At 29.7% G+C, this 27,502-nt stretch overlaps 1 protein-coding gene across 1 annotated transcript in view; it reads left to right on the forward strand.

Moving 5' to 3' along the window:
• Positions 1-27,502, forward strand: part of LOC148281291 (zonadhesin-like) — a 39,335-nt gene that overhangs the window by 6,295 nt on the left and 5,538 nt on the right. The window contains exons 4-11 of the mRNA XM_088226928.1: positions 2,946-3,128; positions 4,471-4,644; positions 4,895-5,098; positions 5,285-5,458; positions 18,102-18,275; positions 22,333-22,509; positions 24,559-24,777; positions 26,119-26,316. Coding sequence (XP_088083054.1) covers positions 2,946-3,128; positions 4,471-4,644; positions 4,895-5,098; positions 5,285-5,458; positions 18,102-18,275; positions 22,333-22,509; positions 24,559-24,777; positions 26,119-26,316 — 1,503 coding nt within the window. The remainder of the gene's footprint in view (positions 1-2,945; positions 3,129-4,470; positions 4,645-4,894; positions 5,099-5,284; positions 5,459-18,101; positions 18,276-22,332; positions 22,510-24,558; positions 24,778-26,118; positions 26,317-27,502) is intronic.

The raw sequence follows: 27,502 nt of genomic DNA on the forward strand, positions 1-27,502 counted from the left end.
TAAAAAATGTAAATAAAATAAAAAAGAAATAAAAGAAAAGGTTAACCTAAGAAAATAACAAGAATGTACCCTGTTTAATAAACGTCAGATTTCTAATGTTTTGGTGCTACCTCCCCCCACCCATCTGTAGATGACAGTTTTTCATACCTTACTTTTGCCTTGCTTAGGCCTGCGACCCCCTTCGCAAGGCTTCACGACCCTTAAGGGCGCTGTGACCCACAGGTTGAAAAACACTGTTTTACATTATGGGGTAGGATAACGCAACAGTAAAATCAGTGTGACGATTAACGAAAACGTTGTTGAAAAAATATGCTACCTGTAGCTAAATCACAAATAACTATCGACGTGCTTGAAAATATTCTAAGCATTTGAGGGATCTCAATGAACAATAATGAACATGCTTAAGTTATCGCAGTCATAAGTCAACGCGTGTGTAATCTCTAAGTCAACGCTCGTGTCAGTTTGTTTTTTGTTTTCCTCGTAAATAAATACAGTTCGCTGGCAAAAAATCAGCGTTTAATATGAAAAATAATGCAATATATTGCATTTACAAAATAGTTAAGAGTATCTAAAACAAAAAAGTGAAAATTAAATTACAATTACTATGGCGACTGTTTTTCTTGACATTTGGCTTGCCAACCGTGGGCTAAATGCAATAAATAGCATAATAAATAATAGATAAATAAATAAAAATAGCAATTTTGAAATATTTTCCATATTTACACCGGTGAAATTAAAATATTTTATTGCGCAGCAGGATTACACGTCGCGAAACGTAAATATTTTGACATTTAATATAAGGTGTTCACGGATGTTGCATTGTGATCGCGAATACAATTAACAACCATGGTGAGAAATTGTTATCACATCGATAGTTATTTGTGATTGAGCTACAAGAGACCCTAGATTCCCCGTTAGACTCGGAAGGGTTAAAAGTAGAAAATTTATTATTTAAAAGCCTGGTATTTGAACAAAACATATCAAAGTTATTTACAAGCAATATTTTGTCATGTTAGGACCCCGTTATAACTTTTGATTATTAATATTAATAATAAGAGTATGTAATTGTTTTTTTTATTAATCTCTAAATTTATCATTTTATCGGAAAGGTAATTTACATAACATCGCTTTTTTTATTAAATGCTAATCGTACCGATCATTTTTACATGTGTTTTTAACGTTCATTAAATAAATATTATTTTAAGCACAAAGAAAGCAATTTGGAAAAACGGATAAATTTATGTAAATGTAAATTTTATTAATTGATTCACGATAGACGTATCAAAAATTGGAATACATTAGCATGTTTGTCTCACGCGAACGAGAAAATAAATATTCCAGCCCAAAAGTGTTTTTTTTAGTACGTGGGGAAGAGATGATATTGATTTTGAAAAATAATCCACAACACCTAATCGAGAAAAAAAATCTTTTTGGATTTTTTTCTTGCAACTGGCGGGAATTGAACCCACGATGCCAGTTTCACAGTTGGCCGTCTGATCAACTGCGCTACGGTGCCTTTATTGAAGTATTGAAATAAATTGATAATTTATATTCCAGTTCAAGTAAATGCGTATGATTTTAACATTTATTATTAAAGGTCTTTAAATCAATTTAAATATTTTTCTTATAATTTTAGCGACAAAGAGATTGTAATATTAGACAAACGTACCCTCAAATTTGATTTACTTATCTACTTCATCTAATTATATTATTTATATCATTGCCAAATTGTAAACTTAGCCACACTAGGCTGTTAATTAAATGCCGGTATTCAATTAAATGGTTAACGAGCGCTTAGTCAAAATGTTGAAGGCAACGTTTGGCGAAAAGGCTAAACGTCGCATTGCCTTTTTAATTTTAATACAACAATCATATTTCTTATATTTTTTAATTTATTAGGTTAGGTTAGGATAGTTGGGTTAAGTTTAATAATATTTATTTAAAAAAAATTAGGATAACTTAATTCTTAACTAAGCTTAATTAGTTAAGTGAAAAAACAATTTGTATTATTTTTAAACTTAATCCAACCTATCCTAACCTAGCTCGACTTTTGGTTAAACTATTTTCAAAAGTCTAGCTTTCAACCAGCCAACATGTTGAACGTAGAGCTATCTTAATTCATTCAACGAACTGCCTAACCATTCTTTTGAACACCGGCATTTAATAAACAGCCTAGCTACCCAATTGAGTGGCTGATTTAACTGTTTGGTGGCCTTATTTACACTTATATCAGGCCACCCAATGCCTAGCTATTTATATCTTAGTTTATCCTAGAAAGAGAAAAATTTTTGCGTTTGGAAAAGGATATTGCTTTTTATTTTTTATTAATATTTCTTTACTTTATTTCATTAAGTACAACATGCTTGCATTTAAATTTTATTTAAACTCCTTCCATTTTACTATTGCTTTAAATATTAGATATTTTAAATATAAAAATTATATTTGAAGCACTTACTTTGTGGTTGGTTATTCATTATAATAAAATTAATTTATAACAACTTTATTTTTAACCATGTATAAACTATTATTAGTATTAAAAAAATACAACCGGGAGGGATAACATTTGAGAGAAGGGAATAAGAGAATTTAGGCATTTTCAGGGCGTATGACTTGTCGTTTGCTTGTTTAACTAGACTTCTTTATTCCGTTCTTTAAAATGTTCTCCATCCCTGTTGTAATACGTTAACCTAAATGACTCTCTAGGGGGTGAAATCAAGTTTTTTGTTTACAGACACTGGACAAACTGAAAATATTATTATTGTCACGTCATACAACTTATGACATCGCCCAACTTTAACTTATCAGTTCAGTTGGCTAGCAATCAATTCCGATATTCAATATTGAAATATTTTTGTGTTTGCAGTAGATAGTTATAATATATGTTTTGTAGTAATTGAACAAATAATCGCTTTCAAATATAATGCGGCTAATTTTTAACATTTAAGGTGAAGGATGCGGTGGGGATCCTATGGCAGTATTTGACAAGTGTGGAGATCCTTGTCCAGTAACTTGCAATAACAAGGATAAAGATCGCATGAATTGTGACTGCATTACAAGTGGAGGTTGTAAATGCAAGGAAGGATTGGTCAAAAATATTTTCAATAAATGCATATTTCCCGAACAATGCCGTAAGTAAAATGTTAAATAAATGTTTTTGGATAATTATTGGAGAAAAAAGTCAAATTGAAGTAAAAAATAACGATTAATATATTATTTTGTAAATGCGGTGATAAAAATGTTTATTTATTGTATTAAGAAATTTGAAAATATTTTTCTGGCTTACAGTTGGATGAATGGCACAATAGAATTTAATAATACTTTTATTTTTTTCACAATTTTTTTCTCCTTTTTCATTATTTACAATTATGTTTAAATTACAAATTATAATGAATAATTCTGACCGTCCTTGAATTTCACTTTTCACTGTCACGCAGCTTTATTAGCTTCTCGACAAAAGAATGAAAAAATAATATTCTTAATGACTTTTTTGAATAAAAATAATAAAATACATCCATTATAATATGAATCATCTAATAAAGTAAACACAATTAATGAAACCATTTTTCTTCCACCATTAGAACTACTTTTATGTATTGACATTACAATTTTATTAATTTATTTTTGTTTTTAAAACGATAATGTAATGTAATGTAATTATTTAGATAGTTGAAAAAACACTTAAACAACCAGTAATGACGTAAATTATACTGTACAAAAATAATTTCATTTACTATATCGTCGCCTCAGTTCGTTTTTGTCCAACAGGCCTTTTTTATCGTATTTTCCATTATTCATTTGATTGAATTTTTTGATATTATTTTTTACTGTCCACCATTTGGTTATTTATTATACTCTTATTTTTTATATTTAAAAAAAAAAAATAGTTGCGTTCTTACGGTTTATCAAATTATTTAATTTTGAGGGCCATTTTCAACGAGTTGTAAATAACTCACTATTAAAAAATGGGAATCAAGTTAGGGTAGAGTGGTATTCGAACTATGGACCTTCAAGCCACGAGTCTGAGACACTTGTCACGGGACCACAACCCGATTCAACCAGATTCTACATATTGTTATTGAAAAATAGCTTGAAGTTATTAAAATCAGAAAATCTTTTTAAGAATATTTAATGTCTTAAAAGAGCTATCTTAGAAAAAATATTCGAAATTATTGGATTTTCTCTAAGGGAAGAGATAGATTGCATCAATTTATTTGTTTTAATAACCATAGTAAATATAATACACATATAATTTTGCGTTTATTCCAAATGGTGATACACAATTGAAGTTCATGTTATAATTTTTATTTTGTGTATTCTTAAATAATATGTATTCATTCATTTTCCCCTTTTTTGTATCCCAACTCAACACAGGACTGTAAGTCTCATGGAGTGTAAAATACGAACATATTATATATTTATGAAATTTTTGCACCTTTAAAATATATATATATATATATTTATATTTTTTAGCAACTTGTGGTCCAAATGAATTTTTCGCATGTGGATCAGCATGTGACACCACCTGCGCTACGCTTGGAGATGTCTGTCCGATAGTAAACATTAAGTGTAATGAAATGTGTTATTGTGTAGATGGATATGCTAGAGACAAAGCAAATGTATGCATACCTATTAAGCAATGCCCCCGTGAGTATGAGTTTTCATATAAAATAAATAAATGTCAATTTATCCATTGCCTTAATAATTTTTAAAAGATACAGCTTTTTATACAACTAACAAAACGTATCTAGATTATGACAGTATTTAATTGAAAATTTCTTTATTATTAAACTCATTAACCTCTAATATTTATGCCCCGTATTCTTTCAATTAAACTAATAATACACACATTATGAAATTGATTGTGATTCAGGTACAAACTTTTTTTTTCATTTAGCCAAATTCACCTGCCCCAAAGACCAAGTATATAACCCGTGTCCACTGGATTGTCCTGAAGAGAAAACTTGTCAAAGTTATTTAGATTTGGTGGAAGTTATTTGTGATACTGACACTCCTCGAGCACCTTGCAAGCCCAAATGCGAGTGTAAGACAGGACTCATAAGGAAGGTTAAAGATGGAGCTTGCGTCAAACCAGAACAGTGTAAGTGTGACGTAGAATACACAATTAAATTATTTTACACCTTTTACACGAAACAATATAAAAACGCTTTTTTTTATTTTAAAAAATTATCTAAAAGTAAAGGTATCCGATAGAATACAGTTCCGTGTCACTGCTAATTGTTACTTTAAATACAAACCTTGTAAAAATTTTTTTTTTTTTTTAAAGGCTGCAGCGATCCAAACGCGGAAGTTGTATCCTGTCCAAATCCCTGCCCAGGAGGAACGTGCGAATCCCCGACTTTCGCTAACTGCAAAGCTCCTTGCAAAATCCGAGGTTGCCAGTGTAAAAAAGGATACGTAAAAGATGCAACTGGAAAATGCATCCTTCTTTCCAAATGCCGTATGTACTAAATGAAATACTTTATACGGTGTGGTTAACAGCAACGAGAAATTAAAATGAGGAAATATAATACTTTTACGTACATTTTAACTAGACAGATAATGTTTATTATTTTGCGTAATTTTAACGCAAGTTCTAAAACATTTTATAATTTTTTTGAGTCCACGTCTATCTACCATGCAAAAGGTCTCTGAAATGAAATGTTTTTGGACTTAAATATTTCAAATCCCTAGGCTGGGATATCATTTAATAAGCGTAAGGCTGATTATGGCTTGCCTTAAGATGATATTGAGATAACCAGCGATTGGCATACTATCCACCATCAGGTATAGCTAACGGAATGATAGTAATTTTTAAATGATTAACAATTATAAAATGTCGATCCACGTTTTTATAAATAACGTCACCGTTCGTCAGCCGTTCCGTATACTGGTTTGAGAAAATTTGTAGCTGTTTTTCTGTTAATTTGTGATTGATGACGACACAGGTGTGTGTTCAATTTCCACGTATTTTTGGTACATTTCAGAGAAGTTTAACTGTTCCAAGTTTTGTTGTTTTGTAAAGGAAAACGTTTTTTGAATTTTCGGGTATTACTAAACTTCCTCATTAACAGCGGTTTGTAAGTCGTTAAGAGAATACGCGGTCTAACTTTTCTTCATTCAAACGTATTCCCGCATTTTTTCCCTGGATTGACGGAACTAGAGAAATGATTCTATTAGACAAAATAGATATCTACCAGGCGTGTCCTTATTATTTGTTATTTTTGATAAATTATATCCACGTACAGCCATTTAAAAATTCATTCAAAAACCGTTAAAAGCGTCTAGTTTTTTCTGCCGTTTTTTATCCTATGGCGCACAAATATGGTTTAAACAAACAAAACTTCTTTTGGACGCAAAAAATTTTGGTCTTATAATCCTTTTTTGAATAAAATAATATCGTATTGCGTAAACCGGGAATACGAGACCTCGATTTTGTCAATTTTATCTAGGCATAGTCAGTCTAACGTGCAGTCCCCTTTTTTGCACAGAACAACAATATTCAAATACTTATTTATTAAACCGATCTCAAACCGCATATTCTTTTAAACTTATAAAATAACCGTGTGATTTCTTTTATTGCTTGGAACATAAAACGACCATCTAATGCTTTGTTTGGTTTAACGTGTTGCTTCACCGTAAATTATTAAGGTTGAACAATTGTGTACATAATTGTGACTTTTGTAAATATGTTTTTGGTTGAAATGCGCAACGAGCGTAACCTATTTGAAAAATAATAAACGCGTTTGCTTACTTTTTATTTAATGCTTGATTCACTCATTGATCATCTAAATAAACAAATAAGCGCCATTGTTTTATTAATAAATAAATATTGAATATCTTATAATATGTCGACATGTAAAAAAAAAATATTGAACACATTTTGTTGTTTTATTTATGTTACTTTAACCTTCTTACATTGTTTTATAACCCTCACCCATTGATATATATATATATATATGTATACGCTAGATGCAGCACTAAGCACCTGTCTTTGTGTTCCATTTAACCTAAGTTCCAGAACCTAAGAGAAAGGTCTCATAAGTGCGTTGGGTCGTTGCAGCGTCAACGCTGCGTCGTTTTACGTATATTTTTTTGTGACATGCCACATTATGCGTTGCGTCGTCGCAGGCGACGTTTTAACGGATCGACAGACGAAAGTCGAAGCGGGGGAAGGGTGATACACTGCGCTGTCGGAGCCAGTGTTGCCATATATTTATTTGTATATATATACGCCCAATGGGCATTTTTATGGACACATTTATACATAGAAAATTATTATAGAAAATTAGAAAGATTCAATGATTTATACTAGACTTTGTGGGAGTGGAAGCGGGAGATAGGTGTTTACAATTAAATTTGATTCAGTGATCGTTTGAAAGAAGATAACTTGTTATCAAAGAAATCAAGACTGGTATGTTTGTTGACAGACCTAAAAAATTCTGGGCATAGGGGAATGAAAACTATAATTAGTTCTATGGTTATCGGTAAGAAAGAGTAAGTTTTGTCTGAGGTTTCTAGTTGGGATATTTAATTTTATTGAGCTCAGTAATTCAGACGCATCAAATAGTGAGTTGAGAATTTTAAATAGGACTATAAAGTCGGATTTATTTTGACGGTCTTAAAGAGAAGATATATTCAAGGTAGTTTCTAACTCATTATACGTATATCGGTCTCTGGATAAGCCCAACCTCCAGCCTATCTTTCTTAAAAATCGATGTTGAACTGATTCAATATTCTTGATGTGAACATCATAATATGGAGACCAGATAACAGAGGAATACTCTAGGTGCGGGCAAACTAGGGAACAGAAGAGTGTTTTAAGGATATTGATATTTTTGAAGTCAGCTGTGCTTCTGTTGATAAACCCAAGAAGTTTAAAGGATTTATTGATAACATGTTCAATGTGAATTGTAAAAGAATATTTAGTGTCAAGTATGATACCCAAATCCCGTATACTAGACACAGATGATATATATACAGATTTTTGGCTACCGTGACAGATAACAGATTTTACTGTTAGTTTTATTTTCTAAAAAAAGTAAGTTTTCCTATAAACTACCATATTTTCTTACAAACAAATATAAAAACTGACCATCGGTATTTACCGCAGGTGTGGCATACAGTGCGTTGATTCGTTGCGACGAAGCAACGCAACGTACATGAGGCTTTTCTCTTGTAACTTGTTCTCAGTAAACGTGAATTAGCGTAAAAAGGCGCGACATGCAGTTTTGAATCCACAGAGAACTGACACAGTTAGCTTTTTTTACTCTACTACGCGTTTGGCGCGGCAATGCTTATTTTTCGAAACATAATTTGAAAATTTTGTTAAATGTTGGATCATCTCTATTAAATCATAGCTCAACGCATTTATTTTTATCGTTAAATACAATTTTAACATTTTTGATCATTTTTATATCTTTGATTAATACTATTCAAAATCTTGAACGAATTTTTTCGACTCAATGGCCAAGGTAAAAATCCAGTAATCCATCAAATCCACCTCGTAGGGTAATAATTGGTGTATTCGCCTACCATGTTTGAGGCCCTGAGATCGATTACTGGGAGGGTCAACATGATATATTTGTTTAAAAGATGGTTTTGCAATGCAATATTTCATTGTCTATGGTTGAGCACCTAAAGCGTTAGACTTACTTTTTTTTATTATGTATTTTTCTAATACAGTACTCTATGTACCAACAGATGCGGACTAGATTTCAATGATGATGATGAAAAACAAATTGTAAATGGATTTATTAAACATGTTTTTATAACATGATAGAAAATCGTAATTGGCCGCGTAACATACAAATAAATTTAAAGTCCTTTTTGATCTTAAAATTGATATTGGTTTATGCGTAAACACAACATTTTTTAAAACGCATACAAACCTGTTTAATTTTTATTAAAAATATTTTTTTGCTTTCCAAAGTTATACTTAAGGAATAAAAAAAAATTATCAATCTGTAAAGTAAATTTAATAAACCAGCCTTTTGACTTCGTGTAAATGCTATTAAATGTATATCAACTCGATTGGACATTATATTGTTTCGTTTATCATCAATAATTATTTTTTAACGATTGAGTCGTGTATGATAAAAAAAATAAATAACTAGTTTTCATAACAAGCTTAGTGAAAAACACAGTACTTCATAAACTTAGCTATTTTGTTGAAAACAAAGTAATTCAATCAAATAATGATATATAATTTGAACCGTGAAATTAACAAGCAGATTTATGTATGTGCTTCATTAATTAATCTAAGAGTATTAGTTAATATGACAGTGTAATAAAAACAAACCTTCACGCCGTTTCCCCGTAAGAGGTAGAGAGGATAGAACGTCATATCACTATGTCTTTGCAGACATATCTCGCTTCTCCAACATTAATTCAACTTCTCGTGCACGCCCGCCAATTATTTAGCCTTTTGAAATGTCCATCCTCAAGTATTTGTACTGTATTTTTTAACAATTTTTTCAGCAAACATGTTAAAATGTTTGTAGACTTGCTGGAGTTATTAAGATCTAAATTCATTACAACGAAAAGGGAAAACTTTTTTAAGTAGGGGATATGGAGGTCAAGGCATTATTTAGAGAGCTTATGATCTGTCGTTGACTGGTTACGTGGCTTTTTGTAACGCGGCCACTTAAATCACTCAATAACTGGTCACAAGCTCTGTAACTGCCCAAACTTTTATATTCCCTCCTCAAAAATGTTTTTCCTATCTGTTGCAACATTTTTTAAATATTGTTCATAGGTAGACGTACATATATATAATTATAAACATATACACACATATATATAAGAACACATATATTGTCGGTTAACTGACAGTAGTAAGTAACAAATTTTCATATTTATTACATAAATTTTCATTTAGTTATACATGCAATAGCTTTGATAATTAGTAAAAGTATTCGCATATATTTTTTGTTTTTTTCTACACACATTTTATATGTATACATATAAACTTACATATGCATTTTACACATATATACATAAACATATATTGTCGGTTTACTGATAAAACCCTCTAAATAACAGAACTTAAGAAAATTAGTTTACTTGTTTGTTTTTTATTTTCGGTTTCAAATTTATATATTTATTACAGCAATTTACATTTAGTATATATATACAACAGCTTTGATTAACTGCCTAACTAGGGATGGCTTCCCCGTTTTCAGACAGTAAATATATATTTTTTCGAATCTGTTATTTTTGTCAAAAATGTTATTTACTTTAAATTAAATGAAATAAATACATAATGTCAAATAAAAAAAATTAGGAAAACTAGAAATTTATATAAAATTTCATAATAATAAATTAGGCAAAGATTCATTCATATATCATCAAATATCTGACTTATAGTTAAGACATTTGTTTAACTATTTAGAAACGAGATTTATGGTTATAAAATATTTTATAATTATGATATATCATTATAATTAAGCTAAATATGCAGTTATATGTAAGATAAAACCCTCTAAAGATTTACATTCAGAGGATTCTGAGGTTTTGATTCAAAGTAAGTATTTACCTCTCAAAAGTATTTTTTTAAATTTCACTAGAAAATTATGAACTTCATTTACCATATATGTTTATTTTTAATCTCATAGACTAAAACATTTCAAAGGAACTATAATGGTTTTATAAGCATGTTACATGTCTAAAATATGGATAAGAAAGACCGGAAGATACTTTTGTTGAGTAAGATATTCAAATTTATTTTTCTAAGTATGGGCAATAATGCACTTACAAGGATTTATCGGTTTGCTAAAGATATGTATATGTATACACATATATTTATTAAAAAAATAGAGAATGGAATTATTTTAGCATACTGCTGTATTTTGTCCATTCAAAAATTAATGAGGGTGAATTGTTTCTTTAAAAATATTTACCTGGTTGTTTGATACATCATATTATATCTATCTTCATCCATTCTAAAGTAATAAAAAAATATTTTAAGAATTACATTTAAGAACTGCGTAAAAACCAATCATAAAAGTCGTGTGTTATATTTTATAATATAAACGCCATCCACAGTTGATACGTTAATAATAAATTCTTGGAAGAACCTTCAAGGTAAAATGCGATAGGTTAAATAATGTTACTAACGTTTTTGACACCAAATGGATAGTGCAATATATTCCTTTTAAAGAAACCGAATTGTATTTTCCTATTAAGGACATAAAAAGTAAATCACGTTTACAATTTTTAACGTGATTTTAAAAATACGTTTCTATATTTCAGGGTAAAACCGGTTAGGACTAAAAATTTATAAAACTTGTATGTTAAATTATAAAACTATTTCCAGCCTCTAAAAAGTGTGAAAAAAACGAAGTATGGAACCCATGTCCTCAATACTGCACATTCGATAAAACATGTCCAATGTTGTTGCAAGGTTTAATACCCGATTGTGCCCGCCCTCCCCCTAACTTTCCTTGTAATCCCAGATGCGAATGTAAAGAAGGATATGTTCGTATCAACGGCGAATGCGTTCCACCTGAAAATTGTAAGTCAGAAATAATAATAAACAAACCTGAAAAGCATTTGAATAACTATCATAATCGATCAAATAAATAAAAATAATAAAAATGCATTGAAATTGGTAGTAAGTAATTGTAATTCACCACTTACCGACGTTTTTATTTCTACTAGTTTCAAAACGTACCCGTCTCTTCGTCAGGACACTTATTACACTGACATGCTTATCCCTCTATACTCCTTCACCATAGTAGTAGTTGCAAAAAAATAGTACACATCAAGTGGATGTTGGTGTTAGCTTCAAACAGCATGTGTCTTATAAGCATGTTGGTTTTATATTTTTGCGCAACTACTGCTATGGTAAATACGTATAGTGGAATTTTCACGTTGGTGGAATTAGTGTCCTGACGAAGAGACGGGTACGTCTTGAAACTGGTAAACAAAGAGCAGTAGGTAAGTGGTTATATTATACTCGTATAATTATTTACTTAAATTTAATAAAACGTTTCTCCTGAAAGTTTTAACCCTAGATTCATAAACTATAATGGTATATCCTTTAATTATGTTTATTTTATTATAATATCAACATTTTGAATTGGTCAACTATATTATAAAAATCCCTCTCCTCCACTCTTGAGGCTTGAGAAAAATCCCATTTTTATTTTTGTGTTATCACCGGGAATCGAACCCGGAACCTTCCGATCGTGATTCAAGCGTCCTCACCACTTAACCACGGGGGCCGTTTATGCGTTGGCAGAAATGACATTTTTCAAAAGTTTTTTTTGTGCCTCGATGTTTATTTTGAAATTCTTTTTATTTTCCAACATATTTTTTTTTTCAGTTTTCTCATTTTTGGCACCCATGATACTATAAAATCGTTAAATAGTTTCGAAAATAGTTAAAAAATCGTACTAGAGCGAATAACTGGAAGAAAAAGAGCTCTTGTTATTATTTGTAACGTGGATGACACGTTACAGCTTTTAATAGGTTAGAATTCGAGATATTTAAATGAAATTGTAAAGAAACAGTTTACCGTAGAAATATAATTCGTATAATTATTAAATTAATTCATTTGAATTGTGCATTTTGGTAACTCACGTTACGTTGTTTTGAGGTTAGTTTTCTTTGTTATTCTTGTAATAAAAACCTAAAATTATGAAAATACATTTTAGCAGTATTTAATCTACAGAGAATGTTTTATTAAAACATATACTTTAAGTTATAATAAACAAAAAGAAAATAACACTCACATGAATACATGTTTTGACAATATATGTTTTGACAATTTTTTCAATAGTTAATACACACAGAGAACACCCGTTGAACGTTACATCCACAAATGTATTTAATTTGCGAGAAAGTTAAATGATTTTTAGGTGTAGATAAAGTTTCAGTAAAAAAAGAACCGAAAAAGTAATAAAATAAAGCAAATATTCATTAAATATAAGAAGAGATGCGTATATATACTAATGAATTAAGCCGCAAAATATTTTTCAGTTTTCACTCACTTAGAAGGTTGCAAAAATTCTTACCCATTAATACTAAATGCACCCTTGTACAAGCATTACTACTACCCATTTTAGATTACGCTAATGTTTCCATGACTGGTTTAAGCTGTGAGTTTATTGGTTGGTTGGAAGAAATTGCCATTTGGCAAAAAGCCCGCCAATGTACAAATAACATTATGTACAAAAAGTTAAATAAATATATTTTTACGGTCACTATTATTGTTTATATGTTTTTTCATTTATTGATCTCGCCAGATTGAACGAATCCAGCTTACATTGGATAATCCGAAATTCTCATCCCTTAACCTTCTTACGAGCTCTTTTTTTTTCTCATGTCTTATATAGTATATTATTTTTCTCTTTACTCTGTAACATGATCTCTCATTATATTTGTGAAAAACTTTAACTGGATGTATGTACTATTTTTTATATTTTGTATTCTAATACAACAACTGTTGTTTTTCGTTAATAAATAAAAAATAAAATAAATAAAATAAAAACAAAATAAACATAAAATAAAATGAAAATATAATGAAAATAAAATAAAAATAAAATATTAACAAAATAAAAATAAAATAAAAATAAAAATAAAAATAAAAATAAAATAAAAATTAAATTTAAAAAATATTTTGGGTTACACATCTCTGATACACCTTACTTATAAGGTTACCTTATTTAATAATTATGGGAGATATTGAAAAAAATCTACATAGATTAATTGAAAAGAACTTTTATTTCGAATTAAAACATAAAAAAACAATTTTAAAAAAAAATCAAGGCAAAACTGGTTACTGGATGATTTAGGTCGAGAAAAATCGGAAATTTTACCAAAAATAATTTAATAATAAATCAATATTGTATAACTGTATAGTATATAAACAAGTGGGTAGTAATGTTATTGTTTATTTTTGAATAAAAATGTCTGCCTTAAAACAGGTTGTACCTAGTTAAGCAGACTAGATATGATCCAGATAAATCTATTACCTAAGTATTTATGTAGTAGATAAAGTTATTGTTATTTTTGTTAATAAACTTTGATTATCATTATTATTATTCTAGGCACTAACTACCGCGATGTTCCATGCAAATTGCACGCCGCGTGCTGTGACAGTTTAATTACTTGAGGGTGTATGAGAGACATGTGTTAATGAATCTAGGGTTAAATAAAAATAATATTTTAAATATGCAATTTAGAATGACTGATATCATATTATAATGATTATACATATTATAATATTAAATACGTATGTATTAATTATTATAAAAATTAAAAAAATATCATAAAGGTTGCGAGGATTCTAATGCTGAGTTAATTAAGTGTCCGAACCCATGCCCCGGGGGAACTTGTGTCCAGCCTGAATTTTTAAAGTGTCGAGCTCCTTGTAAAGCAATCGGATGTCAGTGTAAGAAAGGATACGTCAAGGATGAAAAGGGGAAATGCATTCTTATTAGCAAATGTCGTAAGTCTGGCAATTTATAATACTAGTTCATTTATTTATTAAAATAATCAAAACAAATCATCATCATTCCATGTGCGCTTCGTAATTTGAGCACATAGTGTCCACATAGAAAATCCCACCCAGTTACCCGGATCCCTTTTAGAGGTTTTGTGTCTTCTTTTCACATCCGCACACTGCAAAAGTAAATTTAAAGCTTAAATAAACAATCATTTCTATTTGTTTTATTTTGTTTGTTTACAAATTATTTGCATTACCAAAAAATTACATTTACTGCTTTTAATTATTGTCAGTGCACCTCAGTATATATATATTTAAAAAAAATGTTTTTTATGTTAGCTTATATTTCAGTCAGAATTAAAACTAATATTAACACCTACTTTAATAACGTATTTATTTATCATCATCTTACAGTAAACATAACGTTTATTCTTAAATTCATTTTAACTCTTTTCATTCTTCATACATTCAGGCATCTCTTCATACATTTTTTACACATGATGCAATTATGGAATATTTTATTGCAGCCTTGTTCTTTCCTTATACATTTACGGTAATTTACTTGTGAACTTTTAACATAAAATTTTTGTTTAACTCCATCTTATTAATGAAGTATTTAAGCATTTCATTGTTTAAAAAAATACATGAAAACAAGCATATAATGAGATAACAGTATCCTATTGAGTTCTTCTCGGATTTTTCCTATTTTATTATTTCTAAAATTCTTTAGCACTATTGTTATGGCTCTATTTTGAAGTGCTTCTAATTTATTCGAATTTAAGTCATTGGATATAAATGATATTATTGAGAAGTAATCTTTGTGTGAAATAATTACAGTTTTATAAAATATAAGTTCTACAGTATTTCTATTTAATTTATTTCTCAATCTACCTAAAAGGAATATAATCATATGTATATCGTTAAATTATTCGGCACCATCAATATAATTTTCCCCAAAATAAAACATTACTGTTTTTAAACAAATTATGTGTGTCTTATTAACAGTTCAAACCATGTTTTAAATTCAAAATTTGTATCGGTGTCGATAATGCCAATATTTTTCTATCGACGCTATCGATATTGTATCGACTGAAGCGTGTACCGATGCATTCCTAATTTATATCTTATAATACATAAATGTATAAAAAAGGAGCTTCCGTTTTCATACATCTCAAGTAAAGATGGTTTTTTAAGAACCAATTTTTTAATGACTAATTTATGAAGTGCTTGCGTATTAAAAAAAACCCTTTTAGGTGAAACAAAAGGATTTTTTTCACGATTTTTCCCTTAATATTTCATAGTCCCTGGACTAGATCTCAATCACGAGACATCATCTTAACATCATTTATCAAATAGTCCAGATACCCTACAGTTGAAGTATCAGTGCAGTGCCGTATGCACCGCTGGATGCGAATAAGTGTGTGATGATATTGTTGAAAATAAATTTTAATAATATTTTATGCCAACCAAATAATCGCATTTTAAATGATATAGAAAATATTTATGTTGGTCGAGAATTGCACATAAAATAAGCAATTGATAATATTTCAATATTTGATAGTAAACCACAAAATCTTTTCGCTTACTTCCGGTAATGAATACCTTTTCAACACAAATTCAATATAAAGCAGAACTAAAACTTTCATCGTTTAATTTTAGCATCAAATTGTAAGCCAAATGAAGAGTGGGATTCGTGTCCAAAGTATTGTACATTTGATAATACTTGTAGATTCTTAATTGATAATGTATTCCCCGTTTGTGCGCCTCCTCTTCCTGACTTTGTATGTAGACCAAAATGCAAATGTAAACAGAATTTTGTTCGGAATGATGGAGACTGCGTTCATCATAATACTTGTAAGTTCGTGAAATTTTTTTAATAATTTACTAACGTTTAAAAAAATTACTGGAATTAAGATAAACAAAGAAATCGGTTGAAATTATCAGTATTTATTAACAATAGGGAAATATAACTTTTTTGACATCAGATAACAAGTAATAACGGTCTATGAAATACTGTCCAGTTAAAACAATTTTTTTTTGTTACTTTTTAAAAATCTTTTAAAAATGTATATCGGAAAACATTTATTCACAATATCCATTTGATTGTATATTTTAATTTATTTTTACGTTACTACCTTTTAGCCTACAACCCTTTTTAAAATACGAAAAAAAAAAAAAAAAATTTTTTTTTTTCCTTAAAGGCAAACCATATTTTGACAGATTACACTTGAGAATTCGAAGAAGTCACAGTGTATGCGTCAAATTGTATTTGACAGTTGAGTAAACAATATGCGCATGCGTCATATGACGCGGTGGATACATTTCAGAATAAATATTCCCATGAAAAATAAATATTCACATTTTTTTTTTCATCTATAACTTCTGAAAACTTATGTCGACAGGAAATTGACTTAATCTGAAAACACGAAGAGCCGGATTAATATAACCTCGGTAGATAAAGTTAGTACTTAGAAAATTTTACCACACCATCCCGCCTTGATACATACTGATTAACATAGCATTTGCAATTGCCCTTCCCTGATTGCAAAGATTTATTGTATGAGATTTATTTTAAATTAGGATTTTTCGATACTAAATATGTAATTAGGGTTAAAGACATACATTGAAGTAGAAAAAACATCAAACCTCAGAGAAAATATGCTGTTATGGGTAATTTAACTTAATTGTCTTTGAATTCTCAAATTAATAATATCGACTGCATTCGTGAAAAAAGCTTCGGCCCAGACTTTTGAAAACAATAGTTTTGTTATATATTTAATGTATTTTGAACTGATAACATGGGTTTTGTATTTCACACACATTCTGGCACAATTTAGGCCAATAAGCGTTTGCGACTTGTCATTTTAAGGGATGTATATTAATTATCTGATGTTGTTGGTAAAAAGCATGTTTATAAAAAAAAACAGCTTTTGAAAATTGGTTCTTTCTGTGTTGTGTGTGTTTTTTTCCAAATACAGTCGATATTTTTCACGTTAAATATAATTTGATTGAAACAATAATTACAATATTTGAGTTTGTCCAAATGTTCGTAGACAAAAGACTGGATTTCACCCCCTCGGGAGTCATTAAGATTAACAAACTACAACATAGATGGAGAATATCTTTAATAAAGGAATATGGAAGTCTAGGCATTTACAGGGCTACCTGTCATTGGCTGGTTTAAGTGGCCACTTTACACACTGATATACAAACCAACTGGTCCAAGAAGAAGTTTAAAAATTGGAAAATTGTTTTCAGGCGTTGCCTTGCATGTAAAATAATTCAGTCAGATGAATCTCTTCACAACATTAAGCAAAAACCTTTGTAGGTTTCAGTTCTTTAACTTCACTAAAATCAACAAATGGAAGAACTGAAGAAATATGGATGTTGAAACATAGGCAAAATGGTTAATGTTACACATTGTGTAAAGTGGCCACTTAAACGAAACAATAATTATTTGCACTAATTATTATTTTAATTATATTTTCGGTTTTCATATTTTGCTGTAAATTTTTTTATCGGCAAATTCTGTAACTCTTTGTTGTAAAATGATTAAAAGCAAAACTAATCGATCACTGGTTCTTCCAAATTTATGAAATTAAGTATCACTTGTCTAGTTGCAAAGCTAACTGATTTGTGTTGATAACATAAGGTTGTCAAGATCCAAACGCTGAAATGGTTTCCTGCCCAAATCCTTGCCCAGGAGGAACATGCTATAATCCAGAATTTGCTCCGTGTGATATGTTTTGTAAAAAAATGGGCTGTCAATGTAAACAAGGATACGTTAAAAATGAAAATGGGAAATGCATACATCTTAGCCAATGCCGTAAGAACACTTTTCTGTCATTTTATTTCATATCGTTTTATTTTATTCTGGAAACCAACAGTTCTGCATTATAAACATACATTTATTTATAAAATATAGCGTACACATAGAACGAATACATTTCTTGACATTATAAAATATAATGCCAGTATAAGATAAGAAAGAAAAAAATAGTATCATAAGTCACACCGTTTCTTGTAGTTTTTTTTATAAAAAATGAGTTGGCATGCGCGGTACGTTGTTATTTTTAGCGTCATTGTGCCAAAAAAATATCATTTGAATGAAGGAATAAAATAATAGCCAGTAGGAACAGAGAAATCTGTATTTTCCACGTTATGATATGTTATGGTGAAGAAAATATAATATGGTTAAAGCGAATAAAAAATGCAGAAGAAGAATTTTAAAATAAAGGTGAACAAAAATATTAAAAATAACAATAACACACATTAAACAAAGAAAAATAAGTATCCATGCCATTGCAGATAACGGATTTAAACGAAAATAAATGAATATAATATTATATATAGTGAATATATAGTATAAGACATTAAAAAATACGCATATTTAGTATTCTAGCACGCAACATTTTTATGCTTATTTCACCGCTGGTAATGTTATAAAAATATCATTTATGAAGTTATTTATGTAATTGCGTATTTTTTTATTTATTTTTTTCTACATCAAATGTTCCCCCAAGACAATTAGGATTAGTTTGTCTTCAGTAAAAGGTAAGTTTTTTTTTGTTCATTTGATTTTGAAACTACATACTGGTGGCAGAATAACATTGTTTATTTCCTTAGTGCAGTAGTTTGCGATTGAAATACTAATTGTACTCGTATGTTGTGAAATCAAAAGAATTAATGTTTATTTTTTTTAATTCATTACATTTTAACGCAAATTTAAAAACGAAAAAAACGTAGATATTTACATTATAAAAGAAGTATCAGTTTTAGCTAACATTTAAAATGGTATTTCAAAGATGACCTCTACTCCTTAGCGGCTTTAAAACAGGTCAAAATTAAAGATGACCTCCACTCCTCAGCGTCTTTAAGACAGTTCAAAATCAAAGATTACCTTCACTCCTCAGCGGCTTTAAGATGGGTCTAAGACATTATCGAAAAAAATTTTCATGGCCTTAGAGTTTTTGTTACCTAATTTTAATAAATTCAATCACAATCATGCAACCGTAAATCCTGATGCAATTGAAACAAGTTAAACTTTTATAAAACTTTGAATATTCCCAGTCAAATATTCATGCTTTAATAATCAGGGACAATATGTTAATTTGCTGAGATCATTAATTTAAAATTTTTATTTTTAAGTTTCCTTATTGCTTTTATCTAAAAAATGTATCAATAATGAGCTTTTCAACCCTTGTCTTGTCCACTGTGCATTTGACCTAACTCGTAAAAAACTTTTGGATGGGATTATCGAACCTTGTCTATCCCTTTTGCCTGAATCCGTGTGTGAACCAAGGTGTGAATGCAAAACTGGATTTGCCCGAATTAATGGAAATTGCGTAGACCCACAAATTTGTAAGTACCAACGAAAACATTCAATATTCTCTTTGGAGATTTACTCCTAAAAGACTGTGCTCAAAAATCCCTCTTAGAATAGTGCTGAAACGTCGTGTAATATTAAACAAAGGAAGAAATATTTAGAGGTACTTTAAATAGTCGTTGTAACTGCAATAAGTTGTGTCCATGTCAAATGAATTTCAAAATTAACAACAGATAATAAAAAAATATTTTCATTTTACCCATCTGCTCGGCTCTTGTTTTGTTTAATTAATAATACAGTAACTCATTAAAACAAAATATAGAAATAAGAATAATAAAAAGATAAAATCATCGGTGATACTTCTTTACCGCGTAACAATCAATCGATTTTTTTGGCAGGATTACCTAAAAACTGTTCTGTTAATATATTACGTACGATTTTAATCAATCAAAAATACTACTGGAGTATCATTATTTAGAGTAAAAATAGCAACAATTAAAATTAACGGCTCTTAGTCCCTATGAAAAATTTATTTCAGTTTCAATGGGATCGTGGTCTCGTGGCTAGTGTCTCTGACTCACGGCTCAAAGGTCCGTGGTTCGAATACTCTACCTCAACGCGATTTCTATTTTCTTTTAGTGGGTTATTTACAATTCGTTAAAAATGGCCCTAAAAAATAAATACTTTGGTAAATCATAAGAACGTAAATATTTATTTAAAAAAATAAAAAAATTCGCTGTATTGTAGTATCACTGACGATATGTTGCTTTATTTATCCAGGATGGACACATAGAAATGCCTTTCATAACACATTTAAAATATTTTCTTATGACAAGAGAGTTTAAAAAAAATGAAACTTACACAGTTCTTTGACTAAACATTTCGTTTGATTTATTTTGAAGTTTGCAAATATGCAAATGCCGAATTATCAAACTGTTGTGCACCTTGTTTGTAGACCTGTGATGGAACTTCTGACGCAGTGTGCAACGCGCAATGTTTTACCAAAAATGTACCTGCAAAAAAGGCTATGCAAAAATTAGCGCTGGGAAATGCATACATAAAAGCCAGTGGAAATACAATAAGGATGGTATTCCCATCCACATTCTACTACTATACCTAGGCGTAACTTTATGTCAAGTATATGAGTAAGGCCCAGTAGCGATTGAGCTTAATTTGCATTGCCTTTGCTTAGTAATCAATCAGCTTAATATTTTTAACATTTGCCTTATTGATCGACTTAATCCTAGCTTAAATGTAAATATTGATACTTGTGGGTGGCGCTTATTTTCTAAAACCATTGTTAATTTCTTTAATTTTAATGAAGAAAATATAAAACTAATTCAGACAAATTATACAGGGTGTTCTTTAAACCCTATCACATCCAAAACTACGATGACCAGTATGAGCAAGAAGACATAATGGAACATTTAAATATTTTTTTTGAAACAAATAAAATTTAAAAAAATAAAATGTAAAAAAAGCAAATGGTTGCTTACTTCTGCAGGGGTGAAACGAGGAGGGGTAAGAGGGGAGTCTGACACTGCGCCGCGCTCACCTCACTTCTCCCCTGCAGAAGTAAGCAACCATTTGTTTTTTTAATATTTTATTTTTAAAATTTTTCTTTGTTCTAAATATTTTTTAAAATATGCTAATATGTCTTCTTGCCTATACTGATCATCGTGGTTTCGGATGTGACAGGGTTTAAAAAACACCTTGTATAGTATCTTGTTAAACTTGATTATATTACGTGAATCGACAGTTTTTTTATTTATTTTTATGTGGTTCTGAAATTTTTGGATTTGGAAAAAAATAATAAATTAGAATGTAATTTTATGAATTGACTCCTCTTTTTCGATGCAATCTAGAAATAAAATATTTTTGTCCAATATACGTATAAGTACTTAAATTGCCTTTGAAATATTATTTATGAAAATATTATGTTATCAAATTGAACAGTGCCTTATATTTATTTATTTTACTTTTTGTACATAATGTGAATTGTTCATTGGCGGGTTTTTCGCTAAATAGCATTTTTTTCCAACCAGCACATAAAATAAAAGTTTATATTATATACTTTAAGTTACAAAAGATAACCAATAAAAAAATGCTATAGATGTACAAAATTAGAAATAAATGTACTTGTATATAAGTTACATTAAATCAAAACTATTATTCAATGAGAAAAAGAAATAAAAAGGAATGAGGAAAGGAGGAGAGATTAAGAGAGATTAATTGTATACTGGTCGTAAGTATTTAAAGTACAATATAAAACACCATGTAATTGCTAATGTAATAAAAAAATAGGTAGGTCTTAATTAATTGGTTCCACTGCAGTTCCAAAACCTTATTTATTTTTGGCAGCGGATGAAATAAAAACTGCCATGACGATAGTCAACCTAGACCATAGAATGGCACATAAAAAGAAGAAGACTTTGAATCTAATTTGGCAAATATTAGAAAATACAATTTTTATCAATATAATTAAGTATAATTTAAATGCTTTAAATAGGTGGACGGTTTTTCAGTTTTTCAAATATAAATTTTGTTGATTTTTCAGCAAAACCTGCCTGCGATAAGCCGAATGAGCAGTTTTACGACTGCGTGCCATGTGTGGCAAGTTGTCAAACCAAAAACCCAGTCTGTGTGGCAGCTTGCCTTAGCGGTTGCGCGTGCAAGACCGGGTACGTGAGAACAAGCGATACTAACAGCACCTGCATCTTAGAGAAACAATGCGGTGAGTAAGCTCGTTAGTCACACTGTGCATTCTGCTAGGATTTTATTGGCAATGAGCCCTACGCCCGTTGAGAAAGTGGAAGTCGACAGAACAAAGACAAAATATTCAAGAACAGAATTATTTTAGACTAGTTTTTATCCGCGGCTTAGATCAGGTGGTATTAAGATAAAAATATTAATGTAATTAATTAAATCAATAACGGATTTTGTTTATCAATAAGAGTCTTCCCTATGGAATGATATATTTTATCGGGATTAAAAGAAGCTTGGTCTTCCAACTTTCGCTGTGAAAGAAAGACGACGATTAGTTTATGGTGACGTACCATCGTTATTCTGATCACAAATCCTTCTGCAAAACTTAAATAAAAGCAAATCAAATTGATTAATAGATAAAACGAGTCAATTATTGAAATCCCACCTTACTGCCTACTCATTTTAAAATAAAGTTGCTCATTGTTTACATATAACATATGTTTTTAATTGCATTTTTTTTTGTTCGGGATAAAAAATAAGTATTTTATTTTACTTTTTACCTCTTTGGCTATCCCTATGCAAAAACTTATCTCAATCGGTCTCCCCGTTGAGACGTGAATGAAACACAAACAAACACACTTTCGCAATTATAATATTCAGTATGGATTGTTACTCAGGAGAGACGTGCAATACCAGTTTTATTTAATTTTTACATACGCGGGTATATGGGAGAATGGCAATCTGTTCCAACTAACCAATAAAATAATAGTTTTATTCAAACAATTTAAGCTTCGACACGTATTCGAGAGAAACTACAATAAAAATTATAATAAAATACAAATTGCAATACCTATTTGGATATTAATTAATTTATGTCAATGCTAATATACTATGGGAAAAAGAAATAAAAAGAGAAAGAAAAAGAGGAGAGATTAAGAAAGAGAACGGAGATTTTTCTTCAGACGTGATTTAAACAGAGATACTGTAGAAACATATTCGACGGTAAATACTGTAGAAACATCATTGACAGGAGACGATTTCACAGTCAAACCGCATGGACATTATATGAGTTAGATAAGAAAGAGGAATTATAGATGAGTATTAAGAGGGTGTTTTGAAAATAACAATGAAAAGGAAAACCATGAACTGATCAACATTTAATTATTTTTTACGGAAGTATATAGGAGCGTTGACACAACGAAGTAGAGTGAACATAAGTGAGAGGGAGTAATAGTCTCTCCGCAGTCTTATTTGGAGCCATTTCAGTTACCAACGATAATAAGACATGTGGTCATATTTCCTAATACCTTAATTTACTCAATGCATATATTCTTATTATTTTTTTATTTTTATTTATTTTATTTATTTTATTTATTTTATTTATTTCATTTATTTCATTTATTTCATTTATTTCATTTATTTCATTTATTTCATTTATTTCATTTATTTCATTTATTTCATTTATTTCATTAAATTAATTTATTTTATTTATTTCGTTTATTTAATTTATTTAATTTATTTTATTTAATTTTTTTATTTTACTTATTTTTTTATTTTTTTTATTTTTTTTATTTTATTTATTTGACTTATTTTATTTAACAACTATAGTTGACCATACAGTGTATATTTATTATGTGCCTACAAACAGAACTGCACATAACCTGCATAATATAGGCTGCGGATTCAAAGCGCAACATCATAAATTGAATTCATTTTAAAAATTTCATTTTTAAAGGAAGTTAAAGATATGTTATTAATATCAATAAAATTTAATTTCTGATTACACGTATTGCAAATTCTATTTACAAATGAATTTTGAAAAGATTTAGTGGAACATTTAGAAATTTTAAAAAGAGATTGGTTTCTGGTCTGCGTTATTCTGAAGACATTCAAGTTTATTGCGTAGTTTACAACTTAAATAAGTGATGAAAACTTCAGCGTAATATAGAATGGGTAGTAGGAATGTTTTTATAACCACAAATTTATATTTTTTAATAAATTTCAAACTTGGTTCAGCCTTTTCTACAAACGTTTGGGAATATCCAAAATATTTTTTGAATTTTGTTTTTGTTTATAGCAATATCTAAAGTTTCTCCCCCTGCATCAGTCAAATGTGGCGAAAATGAGACATATGACGCCTGTCCACCAACTTGTCCCCTTGAACCAACTTGTGCTCAGTTATTCATGGTTGACCAACCAACTTGTTCTCTGACCAAGAAAGGATGCTTCCCAGGCTGTCGATGCAATAATGGATACGTAAGAAACGACAATAAAAAGTGTGTTCTTCCACCAAAATGTAAGTATTTTATTATTGTAAAATGCTATTATTTTTAATATGGATTACCATTACCATTAATGTAAAAGTCACTTCAAGGGCGCAGTATGATAAGTATATCAACTCGTCTCATAACGTCTTCGAGACTTGCACGGGTTAAACAGTATTTAAATCTTTTCATGCAATGGCTTGAAGGTATCTATCGGTTCTCTTAATTTGGAAAAATACATGTCAAAGATTTTTTTTTTAAATCAGCATTTGATTCAGGCTGAGGAGAGGATGTCAAACTCTGGCGCTGCTTAAATAATATGTTTGGAGATCGTGCTTTTGCCTTAGCTGGCCCCTCTGCCTGAAACCAACTACAGTAAAACTCCAATTATCCAGATAAATGAGTGCCAGACGTTATCAAGATATGCAGAAATAATGAATCAGATTAACCACGGAATTAAGGCAATGTTTTGAAAAAATTTACTCTCAGATGACTTTATTATTGCTTTCGAAATAGTACAGCGAATTGAAATCACATCAAAAACTTACTTTAACATGTCCAGCAAGGTTCATTGCTTTGACGAAGAATCTCGTGTCTAGTTGTTATTATTACATCTCTTTTATTTACTGATAACGATCCGGATATTTGACAATCCAAATGACGAGTTCAGATCAACAGAGTTTTACTGTATTGCCTTTACGCTTGCAAATCATTGACAGTCCTAGTCAGTTCAGATCTTAACTGAAGCCGCATTTTTTTTGTTTATCGTATGTCATGTTTTGGACCAATGTGAACTGGCGCGTACCAGTTCTACGTTTTTAATATGGCCAAAATTACACTATTCTCATGTGGTGTGTCGTGGCGTCACAAAATAGCTCCCCAACACACCGATCTACAATGTAACCATGTAACAATGTAAACCTACTTTGATAATAATTGTAAAGCGTCCTAGAAGTGACTTTTCATAAAAAGGCGTTATAAAAATTATAGAAATATTATTATTAAAGTTAAATCAATCAATTTTTTAAGAAAACAAGTACTTTTGTGTATGTGCAATAAAGTTAATTTAACTTCTCGTGAAACCATAAAATAAATTTCGAAGTATTTATTTGTGGTCTTTATTTTGACCTCGATTAAAAATAATTAGTCCGTAGTATTCGATATGATCTACAACATATCTTTTAAGAAGTTCTTTAAAACCCTTAATTTATATTTCAAATTCAGGGTTCTTTTGATAAATGATTTTTATTCGTTGCATCTCTTAATAAATAAAACAATTCAAGTTCAAATTCTCTCAACCTTAAAAACCTTTTTTATAATTTTTTTAAAGGGAAAAGTTGTTTATAATCATGGATTTATTTATTTTATTTTAGGTTGTTCTGACCCCAATGCAGAATTGGTTGACAAACCAAATTGTTGCCCTGGAGGCACATGCGCTCAACCCAAGCGTGATACAGGATGTAAAAAAGGATGTCCTTCTAAATTGTGTCAATGCAAAAAAGGATTCCTGCAAATAAGCGAAGACAACCCAAAGTGTATTCCTGAAAAGGAATGTAGCAAACACACCGTTAAAAACAAATGATTTTAGATTATTCTGGAATATCTCATATTTAAAAAATAAATTGTATTCAATGTAAACAACGCTTTTTATTGAACGTTTTTACCCTTTGCCTGCTTTTTAAATTAAGGCAAAACGGTGTATCTATTTTATTAGATTTATTGCAACCAATTGCTTCGAAGAATTCAATTAAATTTTGAATAATCTGCAGAATTAATTTGTTTTTTTTTCTAAAAATGCGAATAATTTCCCCTGACAAAATAGTTTTTTCAGATTTTTTAAAATAAATTTATTGCATAAAATTAGAATACGTATTTCAAAACAGAGAATCTGTATAAAACTAATGAATAAAAAATGAAAACGGAGTATTCTCTGTTTATAATAGTCTCCATCTAACATGGCTCAGTCTGTTCTAAAATGATGAGAATAGGTTTCTTTATATTTTTAACTTTTTTATATTGTCAAATTAAATTTCTACTGTTTTGTATTTGTTTTCTGTTGAAATAGTTTATTTTTTTAATGTACATAATTTAATGATTATTTTTAAGGTCTTTTACGAACATATGTTAATTACAGCAGAAAAGCATTAAAATGATTGATATTATTAAATGTTCATGGTATTGAATTAAATTTATTTTTTAAAACGCGCATTTTGCTATTTAAATCAATAATAAGGTGTACTCAGAAATAAGGTGTACGTTTCAAATTTGTAACAATATCATACCTTCCGTTAAACGCCTATGTTCATTCGCACACCTGACACGGTTCATTCTACGTTCTAGTCTCTTTTACATTTAACAGACACATTGGCTTAAAATTCATATTTCTATGTTTATTATTATAATAAACCCAGACAATCATCTAACTCAGCGGATCCCCAATTGATTTGGCGGCACCCCGTTCCGACAATAATAAAGTAAATCGAAAAAACGATATTTTTAGAAAGATATTTAGATTTATTTAGATAGACCCACAACACCTTATTGTTTGCATGTTTTAAAAAAGGCAAAAATGTTTCGAATTCAAAATTTTTGCTGCATTTATTTAATTTAAAGAATGATTTTTTCCACTTTCGACTGATTGTTTTCTTCGACAATGCGCCTCCTAACCCAACTCTCGGAACCCCAAGGTTCTGAAAAACATTTTTTACAAACCGCTAATCTAACATACTGAATTTGAAAAAACTGCATTTTTGCTTT

This window comes from Micrasema longulum, unplaced genomic scaffold (assembly GCF_059751315.1).
Source record: "Micrasema longulum isolate JH-2025_06_02 unplaced genomic scaffold, ASM5975131v1 h1tg000480l, whole genome shotgun sequence".
NCBI lineage: Eukaryota > Metazoa > Arthropoda > Insecta > Trichoptera > Brachycentridae > Micrasema > Micrasema longulum.